At 46.4% G+C, this 23266-nt stretch overlaps 4 protein-coding genes across 4 annotated transcripts; 2 read left to right on the top strand and 2 right to left on the bottom strand.

The window, feature by feature from the left end:
- The first annotated feature begins 1004 nt into the window (after positions 1 to 1004).
- LOC131259957 (probable maleylacetoacetate isomerase 2) lies at positions 1005 to 15857 on the top strand. The gene is made up of 5 exons (XM_058261576.1): positions 1005 to 1058; positions 1209 to 1329; positions 1669 to 1846; positions 14195 to 14313; positions 14383 to 15857. The coding sequence occupies exons 1-5, from the start codon at positions 1027 to 1029 to the stop codon at positions 14719 to 14721; spliced, it is 789 nt and encodes a 262-aa protein (XP_058117559.1). The 5' UTR covers positions 1005 to 1026; the 3' UTR covers positions 14722 to 15857.
- LOC131259960 (uncharacterized) lies at positions 9396 to 10278 on the top strand. Its single transcript, XM_058261578.1, has 2 exons — positions 9396 to 9446; positions 9586 to 10278. The coding sequence occupies exons 1-2, from the start codon at positions 9396 to 9398 to the stop codon at positions 10276 to 10278; spliced, it is 744 nt and encodes a 247-aa protein (XP_058117561.1).
- On the bottom strand, positions 11527 to 12317 carry LOC131259961 (uncharacterized). Its single transcript, XM_058261579.1, has 2 exons — positions 12276 to 12317; positions 11527 to 12198 (listed from the first exon to the last, which is right to left on the bottom strand). Exons 1-2 carry the CDS (start codon positions 12315 to 12317, stop codon positions 11527 to 11529), a joined length of 714 nt encoding a protein of 237 aa, XP_058117562.1.
- On the bottom strand, positions 12837 to 13681 carry LOC131259958 (uncharacterized). Its single transcript, XM_058261577.1, has 2 exons — positions 13628 to 13681; positions 12837 to 13550 (listed from the first exon to the last, which is right to left on the bottom strand). Exons 1-2 carry the CDS (start codon positions 13679 to 13681, stop codon positions 12837 to 12839), a joined length of 768 nt encoding a protein of 255 aa, XP_058117560.1.
- Positions 15858 to 23266: the final 7409 nt, after the last annotated feature.

Genomic DNA, 23266 nt, shown 5'->3' with positions numbered 1-23266 from the left:
TACGTTTGAGAAACAAGTGTAAAAACGGTAACAGGAAAAGAAAAACAAAAAAAATACGGCAAACCTATGCTAGCAAGTGCAAGTGTAACAAAAGAGCGCAAAAAACGAATCTACAAAACAGTGACTAGAGGGGGATGATTTTTGAAATATTAACCAAAACGATAAGCATACGCTAATAACGACTGTTACGTGCATATAAAATCAGTGCAGCAACGAGAGAATAGAGAATGAATAAGTAGATAAAAAGAAACAAAGACACATGATACAAAAACAAGAAAGCGTAGACACAAAAAAAACAGATAAAAATATTCCAGTGCCAGTGCTATTTTTAAAGACAAATAGAAGAAACAGATTTAAAACGAAAACACTTGATGATGATGATGATGATGAGCCAACCGAAGGGGGGAATGCAAGCATGATTCAATGAAACCGTAAGCCGTTCAGTTAAAGTTACCGACAAAACTACTAGAGTTTGAGACGACGCGAAGCACATGATGGGCGGGATGATTTAGAGACAAAGCGCTGGGGACAGATTGAACAAACCCAGGAAAAGAGTGATCAAAACTGAGAATGGAATAGCGAAAGGTGACAAACGGGCGCAAACACTGAAACCGCGTAACGGAAGATGAGAAACGATGTATATTTTAAACTAAATGTGTGTATAAAACCAGCAAAAAAAACTGTGGAAATGCCAGAAAAAGGAAAGAAATATATGTAATGTAAATTCTATTTAACCAAATGCCTTTTTTTCATATGTATCCTATCCTGTCCCTTTTAATCGTGAAAAGTAACGCCCAACCGGTAGTGGAATTTCAAATATTTTTTATATTCAAACGGTAGGTTACCGATTCAATGACCTTCCCGGAAAACACCGTCGAAGGACTTTGAACCGGTAATAATATTACCGATTAGCTGTATGAACGTATTGTGACACACGGTGGAACATTGTGGATGTATTCGTACTGCAATTAATTTCCAAAAAACATTTAGTTTTGACAGCTGAAACGTAAACAAAAACGCAAAGCGATGCCGGTTCTCGCGTCTCTTACCAGAAAGTAGTGAGTTTTAGTGAAATCCATCGTATTACTAACCCTCCACCGCCTTGTTTCCTTACCGCTATTATTTAAGTGCCTCCTTTCCCGCCCGTTAGTGATATTTTTGTTTTTATTTTCGAATCGGCTTCGCTCGTTTTGTGGTTGCTCTTGCAGCATACTAGGTGCGGCTTCGGCGACCGTACAACGTTTCCATTTGCTGCAGCCACCTCCTTACGGCCTCAAGATTAATTACTCCAAGTTCCACGGCTCGATGTCGCTGTCCGCGATGTCGAAGGTATGTTTTTTCAATCCATTTGCGAACGCTACATGTTTTGGTTTCATTCAGATGGCGGACAGATGTTCTACGTGTTTCAAGCGCCTAAAGTGTATGCACACAGCAAAGCACCCCTCCCCGGCCGAGGAATTTGTTTTCGTTTCGCATTTATTTGGATGTTGATGTTGTCCGAGAATTCTAATCGCCAGTAAACCAGTTCTAGACAAAACCGGAAAAATTCCCCACGTAGCGACAGATAAGTCGCCCGTCGCCAACGACCATTCGTTCTGTAGCTCTTGCTCGGTGCACAAGTGACTTTCGAAAACCATGGCTAATCAAGATATTCTTCCCGAATCGCAGCCCATCCTGTACTCGTACTGGCGCAGTTCCTGCTCGTGGCGTGTGCGAATTGCGCTCAACCTGAAGGAAATTCCGTACGATATCAAGCCGATTAGTTTGATTAAATCCGGCGGCGAGCAGCACTGCAATGAATACCGCGAGGTTAACCCCATGGAACAGGTTCCGGCGCTTCAAATTGGTAAGTTTTTATTCACATTTCGGTTTCAAAGCACTCTTCCAGCGTTTCTTTTACGAATTCGATCGTATAGTTGAAGAAAAATATGGCTTGGTTGAGACATAAATGCAGTTCCTCCACTGCGCTGGTATGGTACGTTGCCTTCCGCTCCACTATGCTGTGCAGCTCGTTCTCGATGATGAGCCACGCTTCCTGCACATGAGTCCACTGGTGCTGCAACAGCTCAAGCTGCTCGGCACGTTCCGCTGCGGCGTAAACTACGGCCAGCGCTGTACCGATGCTCTCCTTGGCCAAAAGATTCGCCGCACTAAGTGCGTCAAAATATTCCTGCCGAAGGATCTCGGCGAGCGTACGATGAAGATAATAGTTACACCGCGAAATGTCCTCACCAAGCAAATGCGCATATGTTAGTTGTGCCACGCGTGCCTCTTCCAAACAGGTTTCCTCTCTAGGTGTCAGGTTGCCGTTGAACGATTCGATAAAATCGAGCGATTCCACTGTTCGCGTGCGTCCGAGCGCACTGACTGTGGCCACTGCACGTAACGCGTTCGCACTTACGCCCGAAAACGTGTTCCGTTGAGCTTCACTGATTTGAACAGTTCGAAAGGTGATGTTGCGTCCGAGGGACGCAAACATCCCTTGGTACTCCAACAGGAAGCCATTGGCACCGATCGAACAAAGGGAATAAAGCAAAACTCGAACGAGCAACGCTTTGCTTCCACTCGCGAGAAACATTTCGAGTTTTTGAAATGGTGCATCTCCAAAAATTACGATGTTGGTCAAATAATAACCCGTATCGGGTGACGCCGTTGTAGTGATAAGAGAATACACTGATTGTTCAAAAGCGATAAGCTCGCTAATCGGACCACAATGCACATGTCAATCGTATAAAATGCTTGACTTTGATAACCCCTAGCAAGGAGGGGTCAAATTCCGGCAAGAATTGCAAATTGAATACAACGTCAACAAACGCTCCTTACGTATAGTGAAACACAATATTTAGTACAAATGCGTGTATTGCATTATATTTTATTTGTTAATTCATCATAATCAACTGTGCGCCACAGTTTGTGTCAATTTCTTCCAGCACGAAATCAACATCCAGCTGTTGTACGCTAAGACCCTCCTCGAGGCATGACTCCAGCCGGTCAATTGTACCGTTCATAAAGATTTCATGGCGATCCAGCTCGTCCTGTAACGTCATTTGATACGTCTGCCACGTGTTCCGATACGACTGTAGCTCGTCCGTAAGCTTGCGCTCGATTCCGGCTGCGTCGAAAATGTCACTCTGCGAAACGGTGCGCACGGTCTGATATGTAGCGCTGTTCATGATCCGCTGCGCCGAGGAAGCTTGCGGTCGGAAGCGAACAAACGTGTCGTAATCTAAATCGGCGTACGCACTCCTTGCACACTCCCGGAGACTTGTGCCCCAAAGCCACTGGTATAGTTCAAGAGCATCATCCAAATATTCTGAACACGATTCATCCAGATTGTCTAGCTCGGATTGAAGCGTATTAGTGAGGTTTCGAGAAACGGTCCTCATTGCAACTGTCGTTACTGCCATCTGCGCTAAAATTTGTTCATTCAACGCTCCATTTAACTGGCTGTTTGTGGTCGACCTGGCTGCAACTTCCCGTATTGCGGTGGAGCTTATTTCGGATAGATCCTGTTGGTACTCTAGCAAATAACCTTTTACCGAACTTCCACACACCAGCAGAAGGGCAACGAGGACCAGCGTAAACTTTGTCATCATGATATAATTCGACACCTTCGCTACGCAACGTTTCAATCAGTGGACAAACGAATACTGACCTCTATCATCTAGCAGGAAGAATGGATTTTCCCAAACCTCTTTATCTAAAATCATTCGAATCCGATCCGGTGTTTCCCCTTCCGAAATACTTGCTTAATGATTTTATTGCCCGATCGAACCCGATAGTGCGGTCGGTTCCGTTTACGACCGCTCACACGAAGTAGCAGTTATCGTCGAGATAACTCTTGATGTACTCGGCATCGCTATCCTGCCAGTAGTACGCAAAGTCGCGACAATCCTCGAAATCGTTGATCGTGACGTACGCGTCATCACCGTGCTTGGCCAGTTCCTCCTCCAGCAGCGTACCATACGATTGGCGCAGGTTCGTGAAGTACTCCAGCTCATCGGCCAGCTCGGCTCGGACCTCCTCCTCTTCCAGAATGTTGTTACGTCCCACCGTAATTACCGTCTGGCTGATGGACCGGAAGTTTTCCCGCGTGTACGACCGTTCCACCGGCAGGAAGCGATTCAGTGCGTCAAACCGTAGATCGGCGAACGCGTAGTACGCACAGTCCTGAATGTCAAACTCCTGGAACATACGGTACAGCTCGAACAGGAACAGCGTGTACTCGCGGCACTCATCGTCCACGTCATCGCGGTTCAGGATGTACTGTTCCGTTTCGCGGCTAACCTGGCGCATACGCGGAACCATGATGCCAAACTCCAGCAACAGCTCCCGGTTGAACTCGCGAATCAACAGCCCATTGCGTTCACGCAACTGCTGCAGCTCGAACTCTACATCGCGTGCCAGGGCCGAGAAGTTGCCCTGGTATTCGGTAAGAAAGTTGCCAACGGTGCTGTCCACACAGTAGCAACACAGCAGCAACGCCACCGCTAAGTTGACCAATTGGCGCATGGTTAATTAGAGTTATTCACTTTCGATACGATTCCTCACGCTGTTAAACGTACACTGAGGACTGTTTGGGAGTGCGTTGCAATAGTGATGCACGGAATAAGCTGATTGACCATCGAATTCGTACCAAGATAAGGCGGAGGCCGGCAGTAGCCGTATCGTCGCCTATTATCTGCCGGTAGCGAAGGTTATAAACTTCCGATCGTTTAAGCTATCGGGGAGGAAATTATCTTAACGCACCGGGAAAGCGGCTCACCATACGGAGCTTCAATCCTTCTTGTGCGTCAAAGGAAACAATAATTCGTATTATTCCAGTCGAAACGGAACACTGACCTTGTGTTGTTTGTATCTGGGCCAAAGTGCTGGTTCTTCCGCTGTATACACAATTATGTGTAACCGTTATCGGTAATCCGATATCACAGCTCGAAGGATCATTTGGTTTAGAATTATTTATTCTACTTGTGTTGAAGACCACTACGTTTCTTTTTTATTCAATTACTAAACACTCTTCTCGTATACGTTGAAAAGTGAAAATTCATGTAAGCTTTGCTTTATTTCATTCTTCCGTCTGTGTCTATTGCGTCATATTTTCACCGATACAAGATCCGATATTATACAATTTATAGACCTCCTATTATCCTTATATTGGTGCTTAAATTTATTTGGCTGATCATTCCGGGTTCCTAGCCTCTGGCTTCATTCTTGTAATTTCCCATACCACAGGAGTTATCGACGTAACTCAACACGTACTCCATATCGAGCCGATGCAACGTTACAGTTGTGTTCAAACAATCAGCGAGCGATTCCTTCAATGGATGATTCGGTGGATCGAACCGCTCCAGCTCTCTGTTAAGCACTACCTGTAGCGCATTGCTAAAGTTGTTGAATTCGAAATACTCCTGCTCCAGGCGCGCCTCGATGTCATCCATCTCGGTCACCTTGTTGTACTGCTCCAATATCAACGCTACCCTGTGGGTCAACTCCGTCGTCTCCCGGTGGGCAATGTTTGCGTAGCTAAAGAACCGTTGCGTGGTCCAGTATTTCAGCTCCTTGGTGGCATATGCGGCGCAACCCTGCAGCTCCGTCTGGCCTATCGTACGGAACACACCGTACAGCTGTAGCACTATTTGTCGACACGGCTCACCAATGGTATTGGCCTGCTGGATTGTGGCCACAGTGGCGTTATCGACCGTACGTAGCTCCGTCGTGGAGTTCGCAAGCATTTTCACCAGTTCCATGTTGAATGTAAGCGTTTCGTTTGAGTTGATCTTTCGCTTCAGTGCCATCTGATTTTCAGCGTTTACCGAGTATCCACTGAACCATTGCTGGTACTGGTTGATGACGAACTCACCGGATGCCGGTGTAAGACCGGGAAGGTGACTCCATCCGAGCAAGACACTGACGAACAATACCTTCCAGGACATACTACTGTGATGCGAAATGTTTTTCCGTTTGTTATTCTTGCGGGTAGGCGATGGCGTCGCTGACCACCTGTCGGTTCGCACTGATGCGCGGTACGAAAACGTAGCCGAAAAGATGAACCACTTCGAATTACGATAGGATCGAGATAAGGGTAGCTAATCGCTCGAACAGAGCTCATAAAGGCGACGTCAAAGAAATGTTTCCTTATCATTGAGGAAGCTTACCAGAATCGTCTAGACATGGCATTTGAAACATTTCATGAGGTCATAATTTCGTGATATACAGTTTGTGATCAAACCATGCTACTTTATTGCTTCACATTAACAATACAGCTCCAAGTAATCCAGAACAAACTCAACGTCGACGTAATACCACTCCAATGTACTGTCGAGACATTCGTACAGGTCTGCCCTCAGTGGGTGTTGCTCATCATCGAACCGTTCCAGCTCGTACTCCAGAATGGTCTGGTAGCTGTTATAGACCCAGCTAAAGTTTTCGTAGTACTGTGCCAGCAGCGATTCGATGGTGTAAATCTGCTCCAATGAGTTGTAGCTCCCGAGCACGCGCACCACACGGTGCGTCAGTTGCGTCAGCTGACCGTATACGTAGTCCGCGTACCGGAAGAATCGATCCGTCGTCCACGGAATCATGTCCTGCGCCGTGTACCAAGCGCACTGTTTCATGTCCACCACCGCGTACCAGGAGAAGTAGTCGTGCAGATTGAGTACGATATCCCTACAAGCACCGTCCTCCATGTCCGCCGTCTCGATCGTGTGAAGCGTTTCATTGAACGTCGTCCTCAGTAGCGCCGTTGCGTTCCCAAGCATCCGCAGTAGATCCGCATTGAGCTGACGAGTGATGGCCGAATTGATCGCCCTTCTCACTTGCATCCGCTGCTCGCCATCACTTGAAGTGTTCCCGAACAGGTCCTGATAGCTCACAATGGATGGGACAGCTGAAGTTACCTGGATTATCAGCCCAAATGCTAATACCAGATAGCACAATGTGATCACCGTTCGGCCTTTAAGCGACATTTTGTATCCTCTTACTACAACGGTTGCTATCACAATGGTGGAACAACACGTCCGTTCGGTTGTATTACCACGAACAAAGTGATAAGCAGACGTTAATCAGCTCAATTCTCTGGTAGATTGTGAGATTACACCTTAAACGGGTCTTAAGGTCGGAAACACTTTCCATACTTATCAGTTACGCAAGCTATGAAACAATTCTATAGGTTATGAATCATGACATGATGATCAGCAGTAAGAAGCTCATTTATATCATTTTGCATGTAATAAAAACAACTTCAAAGTTGTTTAACACAAGGAGTTTGATTTTCTTGCATGATTATATTCTTTATTGCCTTATTATGATCGCGCAACAATCAACAACCATCTTATGTACTAGAAGAGCTCACAGTTGTTATCAACATAGCTCGACACGTATTCCATGTCACTCTCGTACCAGTAGACGGCCCGGTCCAAGCACTCGTACAAATTCTGGCGCACCGGATGGTCCTCGCCTTCGAAACGTTCCAGCTCGCCGTTCAGGATAATCTGGTAGCTGTTCTGGATGAACCCAAAGTCTTCGTAGTACAGCTGCAGCTGGTCGTCGATGCGATCCATCTCGAAAATCTTATTGTACGTGCCGAGTACCTCCAGCACGCGGTGCGTGAAACCGCTCAGCTCCCGATGGACGTAGTCGGTGTAGCGGAAGAAACGATCTTGCGTCCAAAAGATGAGCTGATCGGCGGAAGCCGCAGCGCACTGCTGCACGTCCGACTCGCTGAACCAGGTGTAGATGTACCGCAGGTCCTCGATCAGCTCCCGGCAGTCACTGTCGAGGTTGTCGGCACTCTGAATTCTCTCCAGCGTGTCGTTCTTTATCTGACGCAGTGCCACCGTGGCCGTTGACATTAGGCGCAGCAGCTCGACATTAAACTGATTCGATACTTGCGAGTTGCTATTGCGCACTCCCTGCATCAAGCTTTCTCCCACTCGGGAATAGTTGCCAAACTGTTGCTGAAAGGACACGAAGGCGGGCACCGACTCCACGAGACTCACCGCGGACAGCAGGCCCACCAGGCTAACCGCCAAGCAAAGCACCGTCGTTCGATACATCCTTTTTCCCGTTGCAACGTTACACTTCCTTCCGTGGCGAGCTATCGGTGACTTGTACGATACGTTGATTCGACGCTAAACGGATGAACGTTGTAAAGAGGAGTGCTCACCTAATCCACCTTTTTAATTGCGATAAGCTAGAGATAATTCGAAACCGGCCACCGAACGATCTACCCCATCAAGGGCAATATATCAGAGCACCGGCTTGGAGATATAGAGTTTAGATTATCAAAGCGCAAAGCGTTTAAACTCTCGCTCAATGTACGGGGCAATAGGCAACCGGTGTAGCTATGGTCAGTTATAAACAACAGTAACACATAAGCGATTTCAGCTTTTGGGTGATAATAAACGTTCACCGTGGGTTGCTAATGGCGACATCTATGTGAAAATCGACAGAGGAACTCTCGTAAACGAAGCTTTTCAGGACTTTGTTGCACGCAAGGAAAAATTGTGAAATAGTATCCAACAGGATTGTACATTTAACGTGATAAATATACTGATGCAAAGCCTCGTTTCAACGATAGCTACATTCAATTCATGCTAGTTGTCCAACGCCTTCTGTGTCTCAAGCAAAAACTCAAATTACTATGGAAATGATGTTTGCTTTTCGACGTGCCTTAGTAATCTGAGTCTACAATTGCTGGTTTGGGGTTCGGAACATTTTTGAGGTTTAACGTTGACTGCTGCGTACTTTCAGCAAAAGTTTGAGAACTATTCCTGGACGGAAACAATCATGATGCAGGATTCGACGCTAGGAACGAAACAGTTTTATGTGAGTCTAAATATTTGTCCATCCAATAAATGTAATTTCATTTATGAAGGACCCTTGAAATTATTAGATTTGATGTAGATTTCCAAAAAAAGGGTATAATTACTGCATTGTTTGTAATTACATTCGAAGTCCTCGACATTGACAGTTATCCATCGCCATTTCGCGTACAGGATATCCCGTTGTTTCTTATTCATTTCCGACCACGTGCACAGGATATAATCGAACTGCGATACGAGGGTCGTACGGTCGTTATCGCACCGGGTAGCTTCTGGGACACCTGGTCGGCAATAATACTTTGTGTTGAGTCAAGTTTCCGCAATCCCCGGGCACCTGTGGGTACGGGTTTTAAGTTATCGCCCAAAACGGTTAGCAGTTAACCGTGGACCTGGTTGCAGCAATCTAATCGGATATGTGTTCCGTTCGATTAAAGTGGCTTGTCCAGCTGCTGAATCGCATCCGCCGAAAGCTGATATAAACCAGCGGAACCGGGTGCCCTCGGTGCATTTAGTTTAATTTAGTGGAGGCGTACAGTGTTGTCCAATCGCCGTCGATCCAACGATACATACATAATGGCCTGGAATCGTGCGTTGTTCGTGCTTATCGGCGCATTCGCTGTGCTGGTAAGTGTTGCGACTTTCAAGGAAACGCAGGTGTTTCGCGTCGGCTCGAGATAATCCCCCTGGCTGATGCGGAAGGAATCGATTCGGGAGGGTGAATGCGATTAGATACACGTCATGTAACACGCTCGATCAATTGCAGGCCAGTGGAGCCCCGTCGAAGACGGCCGTCAAGCCACGCAACGCGGAACTTCGGGAAGCCCTCGAGGAGTACCGTGTGCGTTTCGATGAGCTGCACCGCGAGAAGGATCAGTTCCTGCAATTTGCCCGCACCGGCCTGTGGGCTTCGGTGCGCACGATGAACGAGCAAGTCCTGGAGGATCTGGGTGAGGCCCGCAATAACGCCGAGTACGGATTCGACGATGTCCGGCTAGAGATTAGTCTGCTGATCGTCGAGGGTAACCACCAGGAGCAGTGTCTGCTCGATCTGGTGTACGAGATCGTCGACGAGAAAGTTCGTCTCGGCGATGAGATTAGCGCCTGCGCAGCCGGTACCACCGAGAGCAAGGATTCCCTGCCCGAGTCATTCTACGAGTTCCTGAACCTGCTCCAGCGTCTGTCCAACTCGATCGCCGAGCTGACGCTGTACTCGTTCATTAGCCAGAACGCGGTCGCCGATCCCGAGCGGCACCTGGAGTTCCTGGAGGAAACGTTCGTCGAAACGGAGCGTACCTGGAACGATGAAGCACGCCCGCTGATGCAGTTCGAGCTGGACGCCATGGAGTACAACCGCCCGCTGATCGTCGCCGACAATGCCGACTGCCTGCAGGTCGTCGCCGAAGCTCAGCAGAGCTTTGAGGACTACATTCGCGAGAAGATCCCATCGTGTCTGTAACCACGAAGCGTTTAGTTAAACTGCTAATGATATAAATACACCTACTGCTAGATTACATACGTGTAGTATTTATTTCTTCGATAAATCGTTTCAAACTTGCGAGTACCAAATTGTTGCTATAACCTACGCAAAATGCAAGTGAGAACACGAGGATTTGGATTTTCGAAGTGATTAAAATTGATATTTAGTTTGACAGATAAGTAGCCGGGTCAAGGTGGTCAAGGTGCACCAAGCCAGAGGCCTTGGTTTGTCGATTCTCGAGTGTGGTACCTCCCGCTATTACCGGCCTGTCCACCGATCTTTAATATATCTTACCCCCATCCAAATTCTGACGAAGATCGCTGTCTACATTCAATAGTTAGTTCACTAAACATATCTCCTGAGCAAAATGTCTTACATACACTTGCAGATTGACAAAAAATTCCCATCTAAAGAACCCAAGAAGTTTTAGACCCGCATAGGACTGGAACATTTTGTGTCATTTTGACACTGACAGCTACTCTGACGTGTAGCCTTTTCAACAATCTTGCTGTCTGGTTATAACCTCCAAAGTGACCTTAAGATTAAGGATAGGAGAAGCATTTCAAGAAAAAGAGATAAGAAGGAAAGTATTCATATTAATAGTACGTTAGAGATAATGCAATTGATAGTCATGTTAATACCTATTATGCAACCGGTATAACTTTTATCGTTCCTTTTTCGCCAATTATTTGGAAAGTCACGAGAATCGAAATGTTTCGATTACCAAAATGACCTGAGCGACTTTAAATGCGAGCGAAAGGACGTGACGGCCACAATATTCCACCTGATGAAGTAGATGTCACACTTCATCGAATACCTTTGCCACCGATAAGGATGTTTTTGTGCTCTTCTTCTCCGTCGTCGTCGTCGCCGTTCAATCGACGATCCTTATCGTAGGTTCCATTTTAATCAAGTCATTCGGGGGGTAGGAGTTATTTCGCTGGACGAAAAGAGACCGCCGGATATAGCTTTTCGGCTTATCTAAATTCCATAACCAATTGGGGCCGTAATCTATTAGCTAACGCCATTATAACGTGATTATTACAATTAATTATCGTTGGTTTTCGCGCAGGCCAGTTATCAAATGTTTTCGACCTCCGCCCATCCGTTGTGGCTATTGTGACGCAACGCGCTCGTTTCGGTTTAATGTGATTACGGGTGTTTATTGAGTCGTGGAAAATGCTATGCACCTGGAAATGCATGCCGTGTGTGTAGGTGTGATGGCTCCTAGCAGCCGTTGATCTGAATTCGTACGTTCTGCATGGCCGTGTTCAGCCGAGCGATGGCAGCGTCCAGGCAGGCACGGTTTTCGGCCACCAGAATGGGACGGTTTATCTCCATGTTATCCAGGTCTTCCTGCGCCTCCGGGCGGGCCACCTCATCCCAGAAGGCCACCTGGTTGGCGTAGTTGCGCTCCAGCCAGTCAATGTGATCCTCCGGATCGTTGAACGAATCGTGAATGGCGAACGTGTAGAGCGTGTACTCCGCTGCGGCCGTCGAAATGCGCTGCAGCGTGTTGGTAAGCGTACGGAACTCATCGCCGAGACCTTCCTTGATGGCGATCTTGTCGGCGGCGCACGAGCTCATGTCATCACCCGCCCGGCTACCCTCGGCAATGACCGTCTCGACCAGGTTCAGCAGGCACTGCTCGTTGGCGTTCGGTAGCAGGATGGCGTCGGCGATGTCCGCGCGCGCATCGGTCAGAATGTCATCGATTTCGTTCCGCGCATCGGCCAAGTTCGCCAACGTTGCCTCGTTCAATCCCTTCAGCTCGGCACGGATAAACACCCTCGCCAGGCGAATGAACGCATCCTTGTCAGCGTGCAGCTCGTCGAAGCGCACTCGGTACTCCTCGGTGATCTCGGCCAGTTCCCGCATCGATATCTGCGCCGTGACACTCTGCCGAGGGAACGAACATATTCAGAAATACATTAACACCATTGGAAGATCCTCAAACGAAGCGAAGGATCACTCACCACGGCAGCCAGAAGAACGCAAAAGACAACCACGGACTTCATCTCGTTTCAGTAGCAACAGCAACAGTGGACGAACAATCACTATATCAGGAAGGCCCCCAATGGGTCGCTCTTATATAATTTTGATTTTTCGAGTGGGATTAACGACCACTTCCCTGCGTGGGGCTTGGGTCGTACGTAAACATCGTTCGGTAATCTAAATGTGTTTTTCTAAGGAACCGATAGGGAAGTGGAGAAGCAGATTATCGCTTTCTTGCCAGGTACATTCGGTGCTGCTATCGAACGATTAGATTGGCTAGCAAAATAAACACTTAACAAAAAAAGTAAAGCATACACTCGCACACACACACACACCCAAAAGTAATGCGAAACAATTATTTCACCTGCCAAAGAACCCGTTTATTGGAAGCAATATTTTGATAATCATGCGCGCATACCCCGAAAGAGGAAGGTTAGCGCGAAGCCTTGCGAATGTTATCTCTATTGCGGGTCGGAACTTTACGACACCGGAACCCAAGACCACCCCCCCACGAATTCGTGTACAGAGCATCCCGACGGGGTTTACGAGCATTGCAGCGCTTCCTCGAGCAAGAGACCCATGTTGAAGACAAAGTTACGCCCTATAGTGTCCGACATGGCCCAGATATCCCGGCGAACGTTGTTCACCACCTCCTGGAAGTTTGCCAGCTCCTGCTCGATACCGGCAATCACGCGCTCCACCTTGTTCTCTTCAGCCTCGTACTGGTACGCCAGCTCGGCCAGCACAATGTCCAGGTCGGTGACGATGTTCGAGCGGCTCAGCTTCTCCACGACAGCACTCTGCAGGTCGGTCGAGCTGTTCTGGAACGCTTGCACCTGCGGGTAGAAGAACACTCGGGAGGCGGTCGCCATGTCGGCGTACGCCAGCTCGGCCGCGAGGCTTATGTCGGCGGCAGCTTGCGTCGCCTGTCGGAGTGCCTCGTCGTTCTGCGCCACGATGCACGGGTTCTGCGTGTCCCCAATCTCGAGCGCATGCTGCAGGATTAGATCCTTGACACGCAGCTTCTCCGTCTGGATGTCCGTGATGACGATGCCGAAGCGCGAGATGAACTGGGCGTTCAGGTTCTTAATGGCGAGCGATTGGTTCATGCGCAGCACGCGCAGCTTGTAGTCGACGTCGTAGTGCAACCGGTTGAAGAGACTGTCGAACTCGAGCAGCAGGTTTCCGTCGGCCCGCGGGCCGAGTACCTGCTTCACGGCTTCCGGCACTTCGGCTACCTTCGTCGACAGGACGAGCTGCAAAGGAGAAAAATCCCCAAGCCTCGTTAGTCTCGAACAGAAAGGTGACGTACCGTTCACTCCACACAACGTACCTGTTGGCAGGCAAAGGCCGCCAAAACGGTTACGAGTGCAATTTTATGCAACATTTTCGCGCGTTTGAGGACTACTTTCCACTTCACTTCGTTCTCTTCGAGCACCAGATGCAAACTGACGCGAAGTCCTCCCGGGCGCTCGATTCTATAGTTTACCCTCCGCGGGAACCGGCAGGTCATTTTCGATCCATCCAAACCTCGGCAGGAAGGAAGACACGGATCGTCCATCCAATAAAAGGTTTATCATCCCTAGTGGTCAATTTCGGTCCTATAATCTTGCCGTCCGGCTTTATGACACCCACTAGCTCGCGGGACACTTCAATGGACACCGTGCCGCTCTCGGAACCGGCGAGTAGTTGCGTGCCATCTTATCGTAGATCATCCATACCGCATCGATAGACCTCCTATTCCTTTGGTTTTCGTTGTGTGATAACGGGAAGGTTTTAGCTTCACGAAAGGTCAAAGGAAGAGTTTGAAATATGTTCAGAAATGACCCTTTTTAATGAGCCGATAAGGCGTGACGAAGTATCGAAGCATTGCAGCCTAATCTCTTTCTTCTCTTTGTAGATGGACACACGCTTGTTGAGTCGCTGTCGATCATGTATTATCTGGAGGAAACACGCCCCCAGCGTCCTCTGATGCCGCAGGATGTCTTGAAACGTGCCAAAGTGCGTGAAATCTGTGAGGTAAGATATCCAACACCTGCACTAACAAGCGAAATAGTTGAAACGTAAATAATTTGTACTATGTTTTAGGTAATTGCATCGGGCGTTCAACCGCTGCAAAACTTAATCGTGCTGATTCACGTCGGCGAGGAAAAGAAGAAGGAATGGGCCCAGCACTGGATCACGCGTGGCTTCCGGGCGGTCGAGAAACTGCTCTCGACTTCGGCTGGAAAGTTTTGCGTTGGCGATGAGATATCGCTAGCCGACTGCTGCCTGGTGCCGCAGGTATTTAACGCCCGCCGGTTCCACGTCGATCTGCGTCCGTATCCGATCATCTTGCGCATCGACCGCGAACTCGAGGGCCATCCGGCGTTCCGGGCGGCGCACCCATCCAACCAGCCGGACTGCCCACCGGAGGCAGCCAAGTAAGGCAGATGACGATGACGATGAACCGATCGCACATTCCCTGCACAAACCGAGATGACGAGTGTATACGCGCTGCACTACGGACGGACTGTCGAACGTAAAATGAGACGTAAAAAATCGATCGCACACACAACCCACCTCTCGATGAGAACACCTCAACTAGCAACTACTCTCAACTACAACACCGCGGACAAGATCTTCCAACAATCTCATCAAGGGATTCTTTTTCTCGTCCTATTTGCCATCAATTGGAACTACAATTCTAGTCGTATATTGCATCATGTTAATGGTGATGATGTTCACAAGTCATTTTAGTGCGTCGGAAACGAGATATTACAAATACTATTTACAACCAGAGTGGAAACAAAAGGAAAGGACATAAATTGTAAAACGGAAAAACACGCATTTTAAAATAATCAGCAAAACAGTAGGAGTGAAGCTGCCATATGGAATGAAGATACACAAAATATCTACACATAGGTCGAGGACGTAATGATTTATATTGTGTGATTCAGCTATTACAAAAGCCCCATGTGAGGATCAACTCACTTGTGAAGTGAGTATGGTCGGAAGACGTTTTATTTACTTTTCGTTGCTTAAAAGGAAACACCTTCCTGGCAGGACAAAAGTATTTATTGCAACTTCTCCTTGACTATCAGACCGTAACCCGCGGCGTACAGGCACAATCAGCAACTATACATCTTCTCAAACAATCGTTTTGCGTCAGGCTAGATGACGACCCCCGATGGTGGTTTGCATCTCTAAACATTACATTACTTTAAAAGGTGGTTTGTGCAACATTTGCTTACATTACTCTACGCTATCGAAACGAACCTAACTAGTGTTTAAGTCAAAACGTGTCGCTACTTTCAAAAAGGTAATAATTATATCTGCATGTTTTCGCGCTTCTGCTTCGTCTATAATCCATGCTAATTATTTAGTACACTTAGTGTCGCTTGACTTTTTGGAACAGCCATTCCCTTCGTTCCCAGCTATCATTTTTAATTCGTGTATTTGTGTCGTGAATGAAAAAAAAAATTACAAGTTCGCTGGAAAACTATCCAAGACGTGTGGACGACGAACGAGTGAATTCTATTGCGTGTGTTTTTCGCGAACCAGAACAATAAATATTTTGTGAGCAGCTACATTGGAAAGTTTATGCTATTTCATCACTGAATGAACATCACATCGTTTTAGAGATGCAGTCGATTCTTATTTTGCTGTACCAAATGTTTGGTAAATAAATTTTTACGGTTTTTTTTCAAATATTTTTTTCAGCCAGAAAGTATGCAACTGTATGTACTTCATTACGTTACGGTTACGTTACGATTTGTAACGTCCGCTTAATTTGAAAAGAATAGAAATAACTGAAAAATTTTACGATACAATTATAACAATTGACATCATTTGACCTTGTTAGAAACTTTCAAGGGCTATGGATCATTTTTATCAATGTAAAACATTCCAAATATGGCAGTAGTAAAGGCCTTTCCAAACCGAGACGTAGAAGTTTCGATAACCCGGGGTAGTCCGCATGATGGCATTTGCTACCGATAATGAAAACATTGGAAAAAGGTGTTTGTCCCTAAGAAAAAGTATCGTTATTAAACACAATTACTGAAAGCCTGTGTCAGGTAGTCGCACAAGTGCCATATCAATATCATCTCCTGATCGGATCTTTGTATTTAGACTCCCGTACCGGTCGCGGCTGCTACTATCAACCGTGTACTTTGCCTATCTCAACTATCACATTGCTTCCATTACCAACGTATCCTACACATTCGTACTACCGTATAACATATGAGCCTTAAATGTGTCCAAAGTTGCAACATAAACTTGCGCGAGTGGCAATGCTTTGTGGACGCACAAAAACCCACGCTGAAGGTCAACCACCGTTGATTGAGGCATTTGTTCCCGGTAAACGCCTATCGTCGCTTGGGGATTACATCATGCTTGGTTGCGATGGTACACACAACCAATGCCGGTATCATACGGAGTGCCCAATGGCCGCGCGTCCGTTGTGTGAGATTTCTGGAGAAACATTCAATTGATGTGTCCAATCAAACAGATTCGTATAGACTGGCGAATGGCTGGTGCGTTCGGGAGATATGATGAGAAGGTTTATGGTTTATTATCTGTGGCATGTGCCATTCATACCAGTCGCTTCGAGTGCCGTAGGTTTTTTATTGTAGCATTAGACATTGAAATTGATCATGTCGGAAGCTTCCAACTACGATCATGTCCTCCAAAACAGTCATCAGAAAATTGAAACCCATTCGATTGCAGTTCCACCTTTCACAGTCGAACGAAGATCACTCAATCCCAGTACTCGCCGCTTGCAAGATGTGTGCAGCCTCACGTACAGTTTTAGCGAGGTGTATGAGTGTGCACAACGAGCACTCGTTAGCCCAACTAACTCGTTGCCAAGGCCAGCCCAGTTAATCATATTCATCGTCATCAGCATCATCATCGTGGTCGTCGTTGATGCGATCAATTTGTTCCACGATCACCGCATCAAACCGGAGATGCAACTGCATCCGACCCTTCCAGATGCACTCCACTTCGAATGTGCAACACTCACACAAACCGAACCGACGATGCTGTCCGGTATTCAAATGCACACCCGCATCAACCCGGCTGCTGGAACGATGATAAGGGTATGGGGGATGGAATTTTACAAACAAAACTCCCTTTCCATTCGCGCTGGTAGCGGACGAGGTGCGCGATCGTGGGTCAAAACAGTTAATTTAAAAAATGCAAATGCATCCCGACCGTCGCATCTGACGACACAACGACACGCAATCCGGGACCTACCGGGTTTAAAAAGGGTGTCCCCAACCCAACGTAAGGTGGGTGATTTTCTTTTCCAGCCTGTTCGACCCGGATGACCCCAAACGATCGTTACGCCAATATATTCCTCCCCTTTCGGTGGAGGGAATGTCGGGTTCCGCTACCGGTTTTCCCCGTCTCAATGCGTTTGACCTTGACATTGTCGGATGATTTTCCCTTCATTTCTGTTTTCCACTTTTCAAGACGATTTCGACGCCGTTCGTGGCGAAAACCTCGCCCTTAGCCTTCAAAACGAAACAAAAAGGCTGGAAAGCCACCACACCACAACCGGTGATGATGAAAGCGGGTTGCGTGATGCAAGAGGGTGGTTTTTGCCTTTGCCTTGCGTGCATCGGCCAGTGCATCTTCCGGCACTTGGCAAATGGCGTGTGTGCGGTAATTATTGCGCAACTCCATAACCTAGAGAGCAAACACACAAACACAAATTTACCCTTTTGGCCGGATATAAAATGAAACGATTTTTTTGTAGTTGTTGGCGTCTCTTATTCTATGATTTCTGATTCTGATCTCGGAGCTCTTCCACTTCGAGCAACAATTCCCTATTGTTTGCTGATCATCGGATCGTAAGTGAGTTGAATACATACACAAGCATACCCGTTATGTAGAGCCACAACCGCCAAATAGCTTAGCTAAACGCAGTTCAATTCAAAAGTTTAATGTTAACAGAAAGAAACGTAATACAAAATTAGAAACAAACGAGTCATAGAGCTTTTTTTAAATTGAACTCTTAACAGCTTTGATTTCATGATTCTCGTTGAACGTTTTACTTCATTTCGTCTTCAAATGATCTACCAAAGCATGTGTTAAGATCGTTGTTCAATCATTGGTTGCTCGAACATCGCTTCACCCCTATTCCAAGGCAAAGTAATGAACAATTAAATCGCCAATGTTAGAAGTGACTTTGTTTATTTTTTTACTCCACAACCACAACCGCCTGCTTGATTTCACTCGTAACTTGACGTACTGTATCATGTTGTAAAAAACCATAAATAAAAGTAACCAACCCGCATATCCTTGACATTTGCCTCGAAAACTGTACGCGATCGGTTGGTGGGAAGAGCAGGGGAAGAACGGTGAGGTTAAAATTGGAAAAAAGACAACCTACCGTCACGCTGGATGGAGCAAATCATCTCGTCCATTCTTGTTAACCGCTTGTTTGCATGACGAAACGTTCTCTAATGGCAATGACAGTGTCTTTACGAGCTTCGAGAAGCTGCAGTGCAGTCGAAGCATTACGCTAAATGATGGGTATTATTTCCATGTGAGTTATTTTTTAAGACTAAAAGTTTGTTTCTTCCTCTTTGTTTGTTCATCCTCATCTGCTGCAGATAGCACTGTCTCTTACGTCTTTAAAGTGAGCTTACCTTCAATGTGACCTTCCGGGACGATGATTCGATTGAAAAGATCGTAAAGATTCATCAATTTTAACACCTAGGTCGAAAATTGCCATCCACACAATAGTTGTTGTGTGTTATAATAAACAATATTTCAACTATAGTTCACCGATGCATAAATGATTTAGGCACGGAAACTTTTTTCAAATCAATTTTTACTAGACACATTTACTAGTTCATGAAATCTGCATAATTTACGATCATTTATTACGGTCAAGCAACTTTTGTAAATTTTTGGAAAAATTATAAGGTTAAATTATTGATTATTCGTTTTATTTTATTATTTAAACCGTTGGCGTTCGAGGTTCGTCAAAGAAGAACAAATTAAAACGATGTGTTGAAGAATTTCGTTCAGTCCTTAATAATTTAACGCTCCGTTTAGCTTCAGCATTAATTGTTTAGCTTCAGTTAAATACGATACCTAGAAATGAGGGCCAACAAAGAGAAGCTAAAATATGTTTCAACATTATCGCATGAACATTTGTTTCCTTATCAATTCATTAAAAACCTCAACTCTACAAAATAACTCGCCACTCTGAATCATGCATGGTACATTCGTAGGTCATTCTTTCCGCAAATAGATTCTTGGCAATAAATTTTATTCAAACATATACCCTTTTTCCCTTGCTTGAAGCGCAGAAAAACGGTTGTGCGACCATCCATCGATCACCCAAGTGCATTTTGTTCGCCCGATAACGATGCATTTATGATTACTTTTTCCTCATTTTTCTTTGCACCTCGCTCAATTCGTGTGAGTTTTCAGAACCATAGGAAAGCCACTTTCCTTCGGTATGGGCGAAATCTTCAGCTCAAAACTAACCAAACCATCCCTTATCTTATCGGAACGCGTGTGGTTTTCGTTTAGTTTTGTTTCCATTCCTTTTTCGGGAGCCCTTCGCGCATAGAATCGTCATCCGGCCCAATGGTTTATCGCCCGTCACGACGGGTGGACTTATCGGGTACCGTTGTGTTCGGTCGTATTCTCGCTTGTGCTTGGGAAATTTGTGCCCGCGCGTGTTTGATTAAGGATAGCAGCCCTCGAAGGAGTCGAAACCCGGCGGGTTTCCTTTGCGCGCCACGTCACAAGGGTGTGTTCGGTGCGCTCGTTATCGGCTGACGATGGCCGTATTTATGATCTTCGATTCGGGAACGATGGTTCCGGTCGGATGCGCGGCCCATTTAGATGTGCCCAGGTCACGGAGGTCCGTTCGTATCGTTTGGCTTTCTTTCCACTATCAAGCACCTCAGAGTGGGCCGAGCTTTCCAACTTTCTCAGGCCCATCTTTTCATACGGAACATTAAAACTGACCAATTCGACATCAGGGACGTCGTTTCAACGTTAAAAGGCCTACTAGTCACTAGCTTGGAAAATGTATGAAGCACTCACTCTCCATGTCCTTGTAGGAGGATAAGTTTCTCGTGTGCGTGTGTGTGTGAGTGTGTGTGACGGACTTTGAAATGGCGTGACCGGCCCCAATATTTGACCCAGAAAAATTAGGCTACCCCTAAGCGAGGGGGAGCTCGCTCCAACGCCCACTGGAGCAGGCGTGTAGGCGAAGGGGGCCTTAGGTCAGGGGATGGAAAATAAATTTATCTACCCATCAGTGTCGATAAGCCGTCGCCCGTTAAATATCGAGCTCGTGTTTTCCCGCGTCGTAGGCACCTGGCTTTTCTTCCCATTTCTCGTAGGTGTGACTAAAAATACGACAACGGGCCTGGAGAAAGGGGATGTTGGGGGAAGAGGAGATTGAATGGCCACGATAAATACTGAAGGCGCGTGGAAGGGGAGCGCGGGAGCGAAAAATAAATAAGCCAATCGATCCGGCGATCCGCGGTCCGCTTCCGGATGACCTTCTCCGGTCCGTTAGATCGAGCTCGAGAAAGAGAGAGAAAGAGAACTGTTGTTGGGCGGTGTGTAAGGAAGAGGTGTGGTGGTGTGGGAATAGTGGTCAGTGCCGGCGGCCAGTCGTCCTCCCGCTACTACACCCCGTCTCCAACTCAACTCCAGCTGTTCATCCGACATGACATGAAATTCAAATTTTCTTTCGTGACTCGATGCAATCAAAATGCGCTTGAAACGTTGGCACGCGTTCGACGGATGGTGGGGGAGGACTGGACAGGAAGGCATGTTGTTGTTGTTGTTGTTGTTGTGTATTTTATCATAATTTTACCCTCCAAACCGTGTGCTTTTTCCCTCTACGCCGAACGGAAAAAGTGGTTCAAAATTCCCATCCGTTTGAAAACTATAGGTGCCACGTTGCGGAAGTGCTTCGAAGCACCTCCAAGGGAGAATTTTAACCTGCACCGGCGGGAGGGCACAATGCAAACATTTCAAATTGCCCGATGCCCTTGTGGGATCGTTCGCTTTGGGGATGGCTGGCACGATGGGCTCGTCAAACGGCTTTCAAACGCTTAACCGACCCGAAAGCGGCGAAACATGGCGTTTGATTTCTCTTCTAACGCCTCTGAACGTACGCACCCGGGAAGGTGCAGTTATTTTTTCGGCATGAAATCTCGTTAAGTGCCGAAGCTGATGAGGCCAAACCCAATTTGAAACGTTTTGCCGCTCGGTGGCTCTTTGGGGGATATTCTGATCGATGTCGTGGGTCAGTTTTAAGGTTAGGTGCGATTTGTGAGGTCACCAAGGGGACGCTTGAAGGTTTGTTAATATGTTTATGATAAAACCGATCATTTAAGCCTTGCATAAGGTCGAGGTGAGTAAAACATTCCCATAAGAATATTGACATTTGAATGAAACAATTGAATTTGAGACATGATTTCTTCTTTTATTCGGTAAATAAATAATATTATTCTACCCTTTGAAGGAGGCATGTTTTATTTTCTTGTTATCTTAATTGAACTTTCTACTAAGTTCAAATTCAAAAAAGAATTGACTGTACTTATAATCCTACCCAAAGTAAAAACTTAGAGATTACAATCTATTCATGGTGATAGAAAACCAATATAACTTGTTTCGTCCAATTTCACCCATAATGCTATAAAACATTTGTAAGTATTTGATACCGTAGAACAACGAATAGTTCATCCCATCATAACAAACAATTTTACACATGTTCCCATGAGTAGTTGTTATTTATTAATTAGTAGGTTGACGGTTTTCTTGCCCCATTCGGTACGATAAGAGCACCGAAGCGTAATAAATCTTTTCCTGTATCGACGCTGATGATGGCAGGACAGCAGCACATATCATCAGGCCCCCCCCTGTTTGTACCTTGTACTTATTCTAATGGCCACTAGCTGATGAAAATTGACAGCCACTACAGCCCTTCAGGGCACAACGCCTTCCGCAATGTGAATCGCTTTGATCACACCATCGAAACGCTTGTCAGAGAAGCCTTTGTCGTGCCGTACCGCGAGAGAGTCCCTCCTACATTCCCGGGACGCGCAACACCAGGAAAGAGGAGGAAAATCGAGAGTCATATGGTTCAGATACACCAACACCGCCAATGTCCACCGACATAACGGCCACACGCGGGTCCGCAACGCAACGCCGTCCGGTTGGCGCGGAGAATGCCCATCCCAGCACCTGACCAGGACAGGCAGCAGTAGGAGGTAAATGGGCAGCTAAAAATAAATAAACCACCGCACCCTAACCACCGACCCTCACCGGGCAATTGGCCGAGGGATGGTCATTGAGCAACAAACGCGCGAAAACGCGCCACGAAAGCCGACTCAACGCAAACCCCCGGGCCACGACGTGGCCGAAGGAAAGTGTTACATGGTTGTTTGACCAGAAATGAAAAAAAGGAAAACACCGGGAGATGAGAAGAAAAATGAAACAGCCCAAGCTGGTTGGCCCCCCTCAGATGACAGGATAGGCGAGAAGCGTGTTTAAGAAACGAGTGTACTTTCTTCGTTCTGTTGGCATTGGGAAGAGGTAACCGTTCTCTACGGCTTGAAGTATTTGAAAAGAGGATCAATGCAGCTGAAATATGCTGCACATGATGATGATATGACTTCTGGTATGAACTTTTCGCCTGAGAAAATTATAAAGAGAATGTTCAATAGGAGAACTTTGTGCATAACATATTAACAGTTACTAACATTCAATCATTCTAAAGTAACTGAAATTCAAATTGCCTTATAAAATCGAAATAAAATGTAAAATAATCACACTCCCATGCATTCTATTTCGATAACGTTTACCAACATAATGCGTAGAAGTTTTCTTTCCCTTCATAAAATAATCAATCGATTTTATCAGGTTTCTTTTTAACGCAACACATGTTTTGTTATGATTTAAGAAAATGGGCCAAAACCAAATGGGCCAAATGGGATTTAAG

Source organism: Anopheles coustani, chromosome 3 (genome assembly GCF_943734705.1).
Source record: "Anopheles coustani chromosome 3, idAnoCousDA_361_x.2, whole genome shotgun sequence".
NCBI classification, from domain to species: Eukaryota; Metazoa; Arthropoda; class Insecta; order Diptera; family Culicidae; genus Anopheles; species Anopheles coustani.
Note: the sequence above shows the minus strand (reverse complement) of the source record. Positions and strands in the feature narration are given on the sequence as shown.

What these genes read in the sequence shown, in the direction of transcription:
- LOC131259961 (XM_058261579.1), bottom strand. Translation starts at nt 12,317, where the DNA reads ATGAAGTCCGTGGTTGTCTTTTGCGTTCTTCTGGCTGCCGTG. An exon ending in GCGTTCTTCTGGCTGCCGTG is followed by an intron (nt 12,199 to 12,275) that starts GTGAGTGATCCT and finishes TTCCCTCGGCAG; the next exon opens with AGTGTCACGGCGCAGATATC.
- LOC131259958 (XM_058261577.1), bottom strand. Translation starts at nt 13,681, where the DNA reads ATGTTGCATAAAATTGCACTCGTAACCGTTTTGGCGGCCTTTGCCTGC. An exon ending in CGGCCTTTGCCTGCCAACAG is followed by an intron (nt 13,551 to 13,627) that starts GTACGTTGTGTG and finishes TCTCCTTTGCAG; the next exon opens with CTCGTCCTGTCGACGAAGGT.
- LOC131259960 (XM_058261578.1), top strand. Translation starts at nt 9,396, where the DNA reads ATGGCCTGGAATCGTGCGTTGTTCGTGCTTATCGGCGCATTCGCTGTG. An exon ending in TCGGCGCATTCGCTGTGCTG is followed by an intron (nt 9,447 to 9,585) that starts GTAAGTGTTGCG and finishes GATCAATTGCAG; the next exon opens with GCCAGTGGAGCCCCGTCGAA.
- LOC131259957 (XM_058261576.1), top strand. Translation starts at nt 1,027, where the DNA reads ATGCCGGTTCTCGCGTCTCTTACCAGAAAGTA. An exon ending in GCGTCTCTTACCAGAAAGTA is followed by an intron (nt 1,059 to 1,208) that starts GTGAGTTTTAGT and finishes TTGCTCTTGCAG; the next exon opens with CATACTAGGTGCGGCTTCGG. An exon ending in CGCTGTCCGCGATGTCGAAG is followed by an intron (nt 1,330 to 1,668) that starts GTATGTTTTTTC and finishes CCCGAATCGCAG; the next exon opens with CCCATCCTGTACTCGTACTG.